General features: G+C 46.6%; 2 protein-coding genes across 2 annotated transcripts; one reads left to right on the plus strand and one right to left on the minus strand.

Annotated features, from left to right (window-relative positions):
• Positions 1-4,633: 4,633 nt before the first annotated feature.
• On the plus strand, positions 4,634-8,496 carry LOC119448631 (elongation of very long chain fatty acids protein 7). Its single transcript, XM_037711862.1, has 3 exons — positions 4,634-4,951; positions 7,076-7,379; positions 8,474-8,496. Exons 1-3 carry the CDS (start codon positions 4,634-4,636, stop codon positions 8,494-8,496), a joined length of 645 nt encoding a protein of 214 aa, XP_037567790.1.
• Positions 8,169-11,795, minus strand: LOC119448135 (elongation of very long chain fatty acids protein 7). Its single transcript, XM_037711601.2, has 2 exons — positions 11,356-11,795; positions 8,169-9,505 (listed from the first exon to the last, which is right to left on the minus strand). Exon 2 carries the CDS (start codon positions 9,455-9,457, stop codon positions 8,567-8,569), a length of 891 nt encoding a protein of 296 aa, XP_037567529.1. The 5' UTR covers positions 9,458-9,505; positions 11,356-11,795; the 3' UTR covers positions 8,169-8,566.
• Between the last annotated feature and the right edge of the window lie 269 nt (positions 11,796-12,064).

Here is a 12,064-nt window from a genome sequence, read left to right on the forward strand (position 1 = left end):
GTCCAAAACGCAAGGCATGTCTGACTAAAATGCCATAGAGCAATGCTTAGAACACGAATATCCGCTGGATTGCGTGAAAGCAGAGAATCTCATCTACAAAGGCAAAGGAGATAAGGATAACACGAGCTCGTACAGGCCAGTTACAGTAACGTCGGTGATATATAGAATGGCAATGCAAGCCATAAATTAGAACTGTCGAAGTGGGTGGAGGAAAACGATGTATTGGGGGAACTACAGAATGGGTTCAGGCCAGGCAGACGCTTAGAAGACAATATGTTTGTACTAACTCAGGCATAGAGATTTCAGTAGCTCAGAAAAGACCTTTATGGATAGCATTTCTAGATATTAAGGAGCTTATGACAACGTAGACAGGGAATTGTTGTGGGATATTCTTCAATACGAAGGCATAGATGACGATTTCGTGAGCTGCTAAAGGAGATATATCGAGACAACCAAGTACAAGTGGTATGGGAAGGCCGAAAAGGAAATGAAATGTGGGAATTCACCAACGATTGAAGCAGGGTGCCCTCTGTCACCATTGTTGTTCCGCTTTACGTCAAGGGTATAGAAAGACGACTGGAAAACAGCGAATTAGGTTTTCGATTTATCCTACATGCGTAATGGACAAATGGTGCAACAGAAGGTCCCTGGACTGATGTACGCAGACGACATTGTGCTACTAGCGGACATAAAAAAGATTTACAGATACTTGCGAATATCTGTGGGAACGCAGCGACAAATCTAGGGCTTAAGTTTAGCACAGAGAAATCAGGGATTATGATCTTTAATGAACACACGAGTAACTTCGTGGTGTCAATTCAACAGCAAGTAATACCCATAGTGAAGCAATATAAGTACCTCGGCGTACACATAAACGAAGGGAAGAATTACTCAAGCAACCACCAAGATAATCTGAAAATAAAGGGGAAGCGGAATGCAGCAATAATGAAACACAGAGCACTATGGGGCCACAATAAGTATGAGGTGGTGCGTGGAATCTGGAAAGGAGTAATGGTGCCAGCGCTAACATTTGCAAATGCCATTATATGCTTAAAATCGGATATATTGGCGGGTTTGGAAGTTAACCAAAGATCAGTAGGCCGGTTGGCTTTGGGAGCACACGGTAATACGACAAATGAGGCAGTGCAGGGTGACATGGGTTGGGCCTCTTTTGAAGTCAGAGAAGCACAAAGCAAAATTAGTTTTGAAGAAAGGCTCAGGAACATGGATGAAAATAAATGGGCGGCTAAAGTGCACAAGTATCTCTACATGAAAGCGTGGACACAGAATGGAGGAAGAGGTCAAGGGAGTTGGCAACCAAGTACAGGATAATCGAAACTGTAAATAGACAACCAGGGGTCATCAGAAAGAAAGTGAAAGAAATAGAGACCGTGAATTGGATGCAAAGAATGGAAATAAAAAGGACAATGGAGATTTACAAGAATGAGAAGAAAGAAATTAGAAGGGAAAATTTGTACGATAATACAAAGGGCAGTGCCTTGCTATTTGAGGCTCGAGCCGGTTGCCTAAGGACGAAAACATATCGGAACAAATATTCGGAACTAGATGAGACATGTGTATGCTGCAGTAAAGGTCCAGAGACCACTCAGCACATCCTAATGGAATGCGACGGGATCCACCCAGTGAGAACCGTAGGTAACGTGCAACTCCCAGAAGCGCTTGGGTTTAAAGTGGAAGGAAATAAACAGATCAGCCGTAGAGATCAGCAAGAGACGATTAGAGTACTGGTGGAAAAAAAAGCAGGGAAAAGATGGATACGACCTGATCTCTTAAAATCATAGGCAGCGGTACAAGGTAAATTTTTGAAAAATAAAAATAATGAGAGGTATACAAAAATGATGGATAAAGAACACGTATAATATACCTGATTAAATCAAGCAGGCTAGGTGACTATTTGTCGCCGCCCCGTTTCAAAGGGGATGCCAATAAATCGTCATCATCATCATCAATCTCGGCCGCCGCCGCGGCAGCGTTTCACAGTTTGTGCTTATGGCACGTGCTGTGCTTGCTCTCCTATGCGACAAACATGCATATGCTGGGCTGTGATAGTGTAAATATTAGAATCGTCCATAGCCTGAAGAGAGCGCTTGAAGCTGGCGTCTGGCTCCAAATGGCTTCAAAGCGTGCACTCAGCGTCGAGGACATCCAGACCCGAAAGAAGCGTCGCGCGAAACAGGAGCGTCTTCGCTACGCAGCAAAACGTGGTGCAGACTGCGAATGTATATATATATATATATATATATATATATATATATATATATATATATATATATACGGATTCCACGCACTGTCATATTCGATGTAAGCGAATCTTTCTATGCTGTTTGCTTTGATTGACAATAATTATTGTTCCGCTGGTCACTTCTGGTCGTGGTGCTCACCACGATCTTCGTCTTTCATGGCCCCCACGCGTTGTTGCCTTGCCTCACGTCTTGAGGCAGCATACATGCGCAGTATGCACCACGCTTTGCTGCGTAGCGAAGACGCTCACTATATATATATATATATATATATATATATATATATATATATATATATATATATATTGTTACGAGTGATCGATGTTTATTCACAGATGAAGACCAGGATGGATGAGAGGTCGCCGCGATGTCGCCACCAAATGTAACCGTGGCTGCTGCTGAGTTCTTTGTTCTCCTCCTCTTCTATCTCCTCTTTGCCACGTTACAATCCCCCTTTCGCAGACGAAGCCCACTGGGAGAGTCACTGTTCGTCGGCGGGGTAGTAGCGCTTAAGGCGTGCAACATGAGCAAGCTGGGTTTTCTTGGAACGCCTATCTGTAGACAAAACCCATACAACCACGTAAGTAAGGTCGCTCAGGCGATCTAAAACAACGAACGGGCCCACATAATGTGACAAGAACTTGCTGCACAAGCCACGCTTGCGTTGTGGGGTCCATAGCAGAACTAGGTCACCTTTTTTTCAAAATAAATGGCTTGATGGGATCTATCGTACCGATCCTTCGAGTGGTTTTGCGATGCCAATGTGCGGACGCGGGCTATTCGGCGGGCTTCCTCGGCGAGGCAAAGTGTCCTGGCGACGGAATCCTCACCGTCCAGAGAAAACGGCAGAATCGTGTCGAGGAAGCTCCGCGGCGATCGAGCATAAAGCAGATAGAAAGGGCTGTAATTCGTTGTCCCATGCTTCGCAGTTTTGTAGGCGTATGTTATCAATGGCAACACATCATCCCAGTTCTTGTGGTTAGAGGACACATACATGGATAGCATGTTCGTCAAAGTTCGATTCGTGCGTTCAACAAGACCGTTGGTTTGCGGATGGTACGGCGTCGAGTGACGAAATTGTGTTCCACATAGCCGAAGCAGCTCTTCAACAGCGTCGGCCACGAATTGACGACCACGATCACTTATGATAATGCGAAGTGGGCCATGGCGTAGGACGACATAATGCAACAAGAAAGCAGCGACGCCAACAGCGGTAGATGACGGCACTGCTGCGGCCTCTGTGTAGCGTGTAAGGTGGTCTACGAACGAAGAACTCAGCAGCAACCACGGCTAAATTTCGGTGGCGACATCGTGGTGACCTCTCATCTATCCTAGTCTTCACCTGTGAATAAACATCGATCATCCGTAACAGTTTTTTGGTGGAGGTGCGGGGTACCCCCGACCACCACGCAACACGGACAACACGGTTCTCCTCTTTGCCGCGTTACAATGCATATATTCGTCGTGCTCGTCTTCAGCGCTGTTTCATCATGTTACCACACCAGCTCGCCCAGCTTTCCCTACTTTTGCAATGCCCTTCTCGGCAAGTTGCCAAGGAACTATCGGTGTGCTTTCAGCTTCTTCACTGCTATCTCAGTTGTTACAATAATAACAAAGGCAAGCATTCTCCTACTCGTTAGGTTTCGGTTGAGTCCACGTGAATACTCTCCCTTGGTAATATTCCAGGCTGGAGGCAGCTTCGAGAAGGGTGACCTCACCGAAGCTGTTCAGGTTAGTAGGTCGTCCCTCGTGTGTTATAGGCCGCGTTTCTGACATATCTGTGTCAGCGTCCTCGCTCCGCAAACCCGAGCCTACATGGGCGCGGGAGCAGCTGCAGTACTCATCAGTGGCATATTTTTCGTCGGCAGTAAGGGCTTACGCTATGGCCTATTTACTCGTTGACAGCGAAAACAGCCACACTTGCAAATTACGCTCTTCCTGACCAACTTCGCTCTTGTATTCCTACCTTGATTGCCCAATCTTGCGTGCAACGGAGCGAAATATTTGCTTGTGCTTGACGCACCTGTCTATTCAGCTTCGATAAAGCTCTCTCACGAACACGTGGTAAGAGAAAGGACTGCGTAACCCTAGCCAGCTTCTTGAAGCATAGACGCAGCTTTCTTAAGGCTTCAGTGAACAACGAGAGCTTTAGAGGGGAGTTCTCGGAGCATGCACCGGCACTGCGCAGAACTTTGTAACATCTGTGATATTTTCATTTCCAGGCGCTGACTCGAGAGGGCAACGAACATACCGGCATGACTTCTACTGCGATGCTTTCAGCTTCTCTCTCCCGTCACTACGAAGGAAACTCTTGGATTCCCGAGCGAGATCACAGAACGGAAGGCTGGTTTCTGGTAGGAAGCCCAGTGGGCATGCTGATCATCAGCGCGGCTTACTTGTACTTTGTAAAGGTCGCGGGGCCCTGGTGCATGGCGCGGCGCAAGCCACTTGCTCTCACGCATTTTCTGCTGGTATACAACGTGGCCGCGGCTATGCTCAGTGCGTTCTTCGGGTGCCGATTCATCAAGCTCGGGTACTGGGACTGTGGATACCACATCCTTCAAGATGTGGACCTGAGTCAGCGCCGTTGCAGCCTCGAGATTCTGCGCTTGTCGTGGTGGTTCCTTGTTTTCAGGGTGTTCGAGATGAGCGACACCGTGCTCTTTGTGCTCAGGAAGAAGACTGACCAGGTAAGCGTGTACATTGCTGATTTGGGGCTGTTGCTGTCCGCAGAGAAGTACCATCAAAAATGCTTACGCAGTACGCAGCTAATTGTCTGCCTGTGGTAATTTTCGCCTCATTTGATCTTGCTAGAGCCATTTTAAGGACTGCAGTATTGTTGCAAATAAATTTTAAAAAATCATTCCTAACTCTATCCTTTCCTATCCACCTACTGTACTGCTCGTTCCTCCGATCCCCATATACGATAGGGTGATGTAGCACCTCTCAGGCCGACCTGCCTCTTGTTGCCTCCGCATCTACGTATTACACATACCGAAGGAAAAAGCAGTGTAATTCCTATTACACTGCTTACTGACAGAGAGCGAGAGCTAGATAGATAGACAGATAGAGAATGAGAGAGAGAGAGAGAGAGAAAGGCCTTATAAGAGAAAAGCTGAAAGGTCGGTCTGATCTACTTTGTTACAGCCTGGTACTCAGCGTTGGGCATAGGTTAGGGGGTACAAAAGGAGAGGAAGAAAGTGAACATGATGATGATATGAAGAGAAGACATGAATCGCAAAGTATATTTTTATAAAAAAATGTACCGGAAACACTTACCACAGTCGTATAGCCAGTGCAGTGCTCACGAAAAACCCACAAATGCCTTCATGACCTCGCACGAGGAATACTTTGACCTTGTGCCTAAAAGAAAGGTTTCAGAAAGTGGCCGGTTTTAATAGCGTGCCGAATATCTCTCCATCAACTGTCCTCCTCGAAAGTACAGCGGGCACACACAAAGCCCATTGTCTACACTCTCCGGTAAGGCGCAGTTCTCACAGTCCGGGCTGTCCTCACGGCCAATAAGATGGCGATATCGTTGGACAAAAGGCTAATACAAGTCTGAACCTGTGTAGAAGGCTTGCGTGGCTCCTTCGGATATTGCGCGGTATCCTGAATTCAAGCTTGGGAACAAGTGCGTGAAGGCGACGATGGCGTTTGCGGATGACGATGGCGTGGACCTGAACATGTTGGACCCTTTGATTTTATAAATTTAGTGAGCGCACTAAATACGCTTTTGATGAGCATCCTCAGGACAATTTGAGGTAGCTGTTATCTTACATCGTTTCTCCTATGGTGCACAAGGTGAAACACAACTGTCTTTTATTACGGAAATAAATTTTACGATATAGATAAAGAACCAGCTTCAAGGCCACTTATTTTTTTTTTTGTCAAAGCAATAGCGGTCATCTTTGTTGATCAAGGATGACGGTTGCTGCCTTGGCGAAGACAAGCACACCTGTTAAAACCACAAAGGGTCTTCCCATCAAACTGAGAATTCAAACTTGCTTCTCTGCGTTTCTTACAAATCTCCATCTTCCACTTCTTTTTTAATTATAGTTGTGTATTTACTTTTCATCCGGGCATTTTCAGCCCATTTATTCACCTATAAGTCAGAAATTTAGAGAAGAAAATCAAATAGCGTTGTCCTTCGTCTCCTCGTCGTTTTCTGACTAGCGTTATTCGTTGCTGCCTTTGTGTAAGTTCTCAATGACATAATCTTAACCACTCACTGTTGTTACTGAGTGCGTGCGTAAAACTATAAACAAACGGAACGTTGCTCACCTGTAACTAGAGAACCTTGCTTCAACACCGGTCTCCACTAGTTAAAGAAAAAGATAAGGGCAGGCATGGACTCTGGGAATTGGTCATACGCTACAACGTCAGCAGCATTCAAGAGGATCGCGAATGGCGAAGTGTAATCACTTTAAAAAAGAACCTTATGTCAAGATTAGATTACCAGTAAGGTGGGAGAGCAGAGGTGATTGCAGAGCACTGGGCAAGAGTTCGTTGTACAAGTGAATTTCATTCCACCAATGATGGCCGTTTTAACGGTAGCAATTGAATGCCTGCTTCTACTCAAAATATGCTTGATATCATAATTAAAAAGTGCATAGGGCACGAGGAAATGGACACTGTGAAACCTCCCAAACGACACGGTTCATTCCAGTTTCTTGGTCTGCTGGCAGTTATATGTCAAGACGATACTTACATTTCCAACCAAGCTACCACATTTCTGTGGTTGATATCAGATGCAAGAACAGCGTTGAGCATTTTGTTTCTGAAAAGTGGTTTTGGTGTTTTTCTTTCCGCAGGTGAGCGGTTTACACGTGTTTCACCACCTGATCATCCCTTGGGGCATGTGGCTGAACATGAACTACGCTCTTCAACCGATTTCTATGTTTGGCACATGCCTCAACTGCTTCGTTCATGTTGTAATGTACACATATTACTTTTTGGCCGCTCTTGGGGCGCGCTACCGAAAGTTTCTTTGGTGGAAGAAGCACCTCACGACACTGCAGATGGCACAGTTCATCGCGAACATTGCTTTCTGCCTGTGCATGCTGTGTTCCACGGGTGACTACGCAAAATTATTTGTCAGTATTGGCACCGTTCAGTGTATAATATTTTTCGCCTGGTTCTTGTCGTTTTATATAAAGGCGTACAAAAAGTATTGCGCTTGTCGGCTCTAAATGTGTGCGCGTCCAACACCGCGCGGTATGCAATGCTGCGCAATGCTGCCAGCGAATCGCTAATGCAGTTTAAGGTGAACTCTTATGACATGGCGCGCACGAAGGGCAGTACGATGCGGGACCGTTCTCTTTGTGGTGGAGCGCCAACAACGGTGACCTTTTAAGAAAACAAGACTGCTGCCTCTGTAGGCACGCAGTATTTTCGGAAGCTGAAGCCATAATGAGATCATGCTGCTTCTCAAGTATACTAAGCCGATAGTATAACTTTGCGTGGATGCTCGAGGATGCGAGCGACGTCAACTCGACGTCGCGCATTTGAAGCACAACCTGGTATCAATTCAACACAGTACACGCAAAAATCTCAGTGAATTTTTAGAATATTTAAACGCTATTTTTTAACTGTAGCTAGCACATTTGCATGAGCGTTATCAGCCTTCATCGCGTACTGGGCACAGCTGCCGCTCTGCCATGGACCACATAGCTTTACATTTGCCAATTATATGGTGAAAAGAAATTATCGCAATATCTCTATGTGTTGTTTTCAACGATGTTTTTTTTCTAGAGACCATCGTAAGTACTCTAGCTTCTTTTTAATGGTAGACGTGTTTCTCTGTGAATGAATTTTAATCACTACAACGGCACTGCTAAAATGATACTGACCAAACGAACAATACAGGAATTGAAGACCCACAAGATCAATGTTTGTACTCTCCTCAGTCTTTACTTACAACACAGTGGGCACAACCGCAGACGCCGACTCGCGTGACACTTTCAGTTTGAGACCATACACGATGAAAAAAAAAAAAAAGTCGTAAAAGCAGACACAGAATAAGTGAAGGGATGCTGTTTGTTACATTCCTGAGGACAACTGGAAAAAAAAGTTCCGGGGTTTCTGCAACGGGCTCACAAGTACGTATAGCAAGATCCACGGCAGCCGTAGTGCAACCAAGTGAACATGTGCTGGCGAGCTCGAGGCATTCGATTTTTCCTCTGCCATTTATTTGATCACTCCTTATGCAGCGACTCAGATCCTTGCATTGTGAGCTACTGTTGCGTCCACCCGAAACTCGTTCTCTGCGGATCCGCCAAACATGGCGGGCCCGTCAGTGCGGCTCAGTCGTCCTTGTTCTCGTCCAGTGACTCGGGGCAGCATGAGGTGGCAACCTTGGCGAGTGCTTCCTTTGCCGCGACCGCCGTGTTTGTGACCATGTCCAGCGTGCTGCGACCGCCCTTGCGGTACGCGTTGCTGTAGAAGGACAGGAACCACAGCAGGAACACCACTGCTTCGAGGACCATGACAAGTGTGAATCCCGGGATGGCGTCTTCCTTGTAGAGCAGGTAGGACAAGCTGTGCAGAAAGACGGTCATGAACTGGGTGAGCTGCATCTGGGTGAGGTAGCGCTTCCACCAGATGTACCGCTGGAAGGCCGGGCCTAGCGCCGACAGGAAGTAGTAGGTGTACATGACCACGTGCACGCTCGAGTTCACCACGGTGACGAACATGGTCTGGCCCTGGCCGCCGAATGTGACGTTCATCCACATGTTCCAGGCGACCACCACGTGATGGAATACGTGCAGCGCCGTCACCTGGGCGTACTTCTTGCGCATCACGAAGAACACCGTGTCCAGGAACTCGACCAGGCGGAGAACGTAGTACCACCACGTGAGGTGGACGATGTGCATGGTGAGAGGGTCGGTCGAGAAGTCGACGCCCTGACCGACGATCTTGTAGCCCTTTGCGATGTAGCCGTGCCGCACAAATGTCCAGACGAAGAAACTGTTCAAGAGAACGAGCGCGAGGTTGTAGACGGCCATGAGGGCGCGTAGTTCGAAGGGCTTTCGGTCGGCCATCCACTTGGGGCCCACAATTTTGACAACGTAGACATAAAGGACGCAGATGGCGATCAGTGGGATTGGGTTGCCTACGAGCGGCCATCCTCGCGTCCGGCTGTCCAAGTCCGGAAACCAGTGCACGGCCGGATCGAAGTCGCTCTTTGACGCCATAACGGCTGCGGCCACACTCGCGGGCAAGTGTGGGGCCCGTGACAAGTCCTGAAAGGTAACCGAAATTACGACGATAAAGCATTTAAGCAGGAAAGTGGCACTGAGTGTTGCATGCCACGAAAATAGCTAACATGCGGTTCATATAGCCCACCCACTGTATATACCTTGACGTCTCCAGGTCCGGTATTTCGTAGCGATGCGTTATGCTTTATTCTATACTAGCCTTATCATCCACCGCTCACGGCCGGCCGATCCCGTTGATAACGTGAGCGGACCGTCGCTCTGACCACTGACCAAGCGCGAAAAGCGCGAAAAGACAATAGCATCGGAAAGGCATCGCTACAAAATACCGAGCCAGGCGCCAACTTCCAGAACATATATCCTTGTTATTCAAGTTACGCGGCATCCGTACTCTTGACGCTTGCACATAACTCGTAATACTGAGTGTTGGGCGGCCCGCTAACATTAAGAAGCGCTGTGCAAGTGGCATTTCGAACCGAATAATTCTGTAATTAATGGACTTTGCTACTATGTTACGAGTGACGACAAGATGCTCGAGGCATGGGTTTAATTTGCGCTACCGATGGTTCTGTGGCGTGCATTCTGACATGGGTGCCTTTGTAAGCCACCCATGTCGGAATACGGCAACCATGGTTAGGAATCGAACATGCGTCTTTTCGCTCAGCATGCTGAATTATATAACCACTGAGATACCGCGACAATGGTTTCAAAGTGCTCTGAATACAGCTATGGCCCCCATAGACACTCATTTTCTCAACGGCATGCATTTTCTGTGAATCTTATGCGCATAGATGTGCCACTGTGTCAAAGCGCGTTCAATGAGACTACTGTACCACAAAGTATATATACAGTGCAGTGATAAATTTTTCACATGACACAAAAAAAACACACACACAAAAATACAAGGTTGCGAGCGAGCGTGCGTTCTAATAAAATATAATAAAATCAATTGTTAAATATGAAAGCTTTATAAACGGCAAACAAATTTAAACTTGCAAACACAAATATGGATTGGTTGCAGAGTAATCCAAAAAAGCAATGGGAGCGGCGGCGTGACAACGATGGAACCGAATTATTTGACCGATTGCTCGAATAACGCGCACGCATATGTTCAGAACTATCAGTTTCGCTCAACGAACCGGTACAACGTCCATGCGCGGTGGCCACATATAGACCATATATACAGATACGCGCAAATAATCAGTTAAGAACACGAAGCTTGTGCTATTGTGGCGTCCTTCTTCGTCGAGGGCCATTCGAATGCCCTTACGCTCACGCTGCCTTTCCTACCATACCCGCAAACAAACCTAGCCGCTTTATCCGAGAGGGAACGATTTGGCGAAAAACATTCTAGTGACTGTGCCACTTACACCAGTTTACACAAGTTTTACGCCACTAAGTTTGCTGGTTTATCACGTGGCTAACGCCCTTATCCGTCAAGGCTAAAAAAAAAATTGTTGTACACGACACAGCTGCGATGAGAGAGTGCAAAACTAGGTGTTAATTTTGACCACCTGGAGAGCACTAAAATATCTGGCATGATAATTCGAAAGCGATAGCTAATAAAGTTAACTTTATGCAGATTTTGCGCCGTCTGTCTCAGCTATTGTCATGCTTACTCGCCGCAAAAAAGTCGCCCGAAAGTAAAGTTTCATTCTTCCCCATCAACAATTCGGTTTTGCCACTTAGGGGTGAAGTTGTTAGCGACAAGCCAAGCACACCGTAATGCATCCGTAAGGGTGTGAAAATGTGTCCTACGGCAAGAAAGCTAGCGCCTCAATGTGCCTGGCAATTGAATTTCGCCCGTCCGATGACGCCCGTGCCTGTTTACAAACCAAGTTGCAGTTTAGGCATACGTTCTTAGGAACAGGACTTACGTGTGAGCTCGATCCGGTGTGTCCTGCCGCCTACGACGACGCGGAATCCAGCCCGGTGGTCAGCTGTATTCCAGCGTTTGCGTCAGCCGCGTCCCGCGAGGGAACTGCCTTCATCTTCCTCCCTGCCACTCGGTTGGCACTGTGCGTTGTTCTTTGACCGAGCCGCTCGCTTGCCAGGTATTCAAATGGACAGAAACATCTTCGGTAAGAGCACCGCACGTCCGTTTTCTTTTTTGACTAATTATATTGATAATTCTATTCTTCTATCAGAAAGCAGCACCTCTTAGTTCTACCTAGACTTGTTATTTTGGGGGATTCTGCATGGCCTTGCAACGACCGTTTCACGTGTCAAACTTGGTGCTCCAGATGATGATAATGTTGACTTCCCCAAGAATGGCACAGACCCACTGTGTGCGATAGGCCATGAGCAACGTGATTTTAAAGCAACAATTTATGTTAAAACCTAAGCAGGTGGTATTACGATGAAAAATATTAAGCTGATTATAAATAAAATAAAATAATCAGTAATACAGTGGTCAGCCTCGCATAAGAAGAAACAAAAAGAACGTGAAACTAATAATTGACGTAATGCAATAGATAGGTAAAGGGTACTTCACAGATTTGTCATCTCCTTTTTTTTATTTGTCTTTTTAGAGCTGAGGTTGACGCCATGAGTGAGTTGCCTTTAATTCACCTTTTTTTTTGTCGC

The sequence above is a fragment of the Dermacentor silvarum genome, chromosome 4 (genome assembly GCF_013339745.2).
Source record: "Dermacentor silvarum isolate Dsil-2018 chromosome 4, BIME_Dsil_1.4, whole genome shotgun sequence".
Lineage (NCBI taxonomy): Eukaryota > Metazoa > Arthropoda > Arachnida > Ixodida > Ixodidae > Dermacentor > Dermacentor silvarum.

Excerpts from the sequence above, each read along its gene's own strand:
- LOC119448631 (XM_037711862.1), top strand. The coding sequence starts at position 4,634 with ATGCTGATCATCAGCGCGGCTTACTTGTACTTTGTAAAGGTCGCGGGG. Across the intron at positions 4,952-7,075 it reads TCAGGAAGAAGACTGACCAG|GTGAGCGGTTTACACGTGTT; the intron begins GTAAGCGTGTAC and ends TTCTTTCCGCAG. Across the intron at positions 7,380-8,473 it reads CAGTATTGGCACCGTTCAGT|CGACTCAGATCCTTGCATTG; the intron begins GTATAATATTTT and ends CTCCTTATGCAG.
- LOC119448135 (XM_037711601.2), bottom strand. The coding sequence starts at position 9,457 with ATGGCGTCAAAGAGCGACTTCGATCCGGCCGTGCACTGGTTTCCGGAC.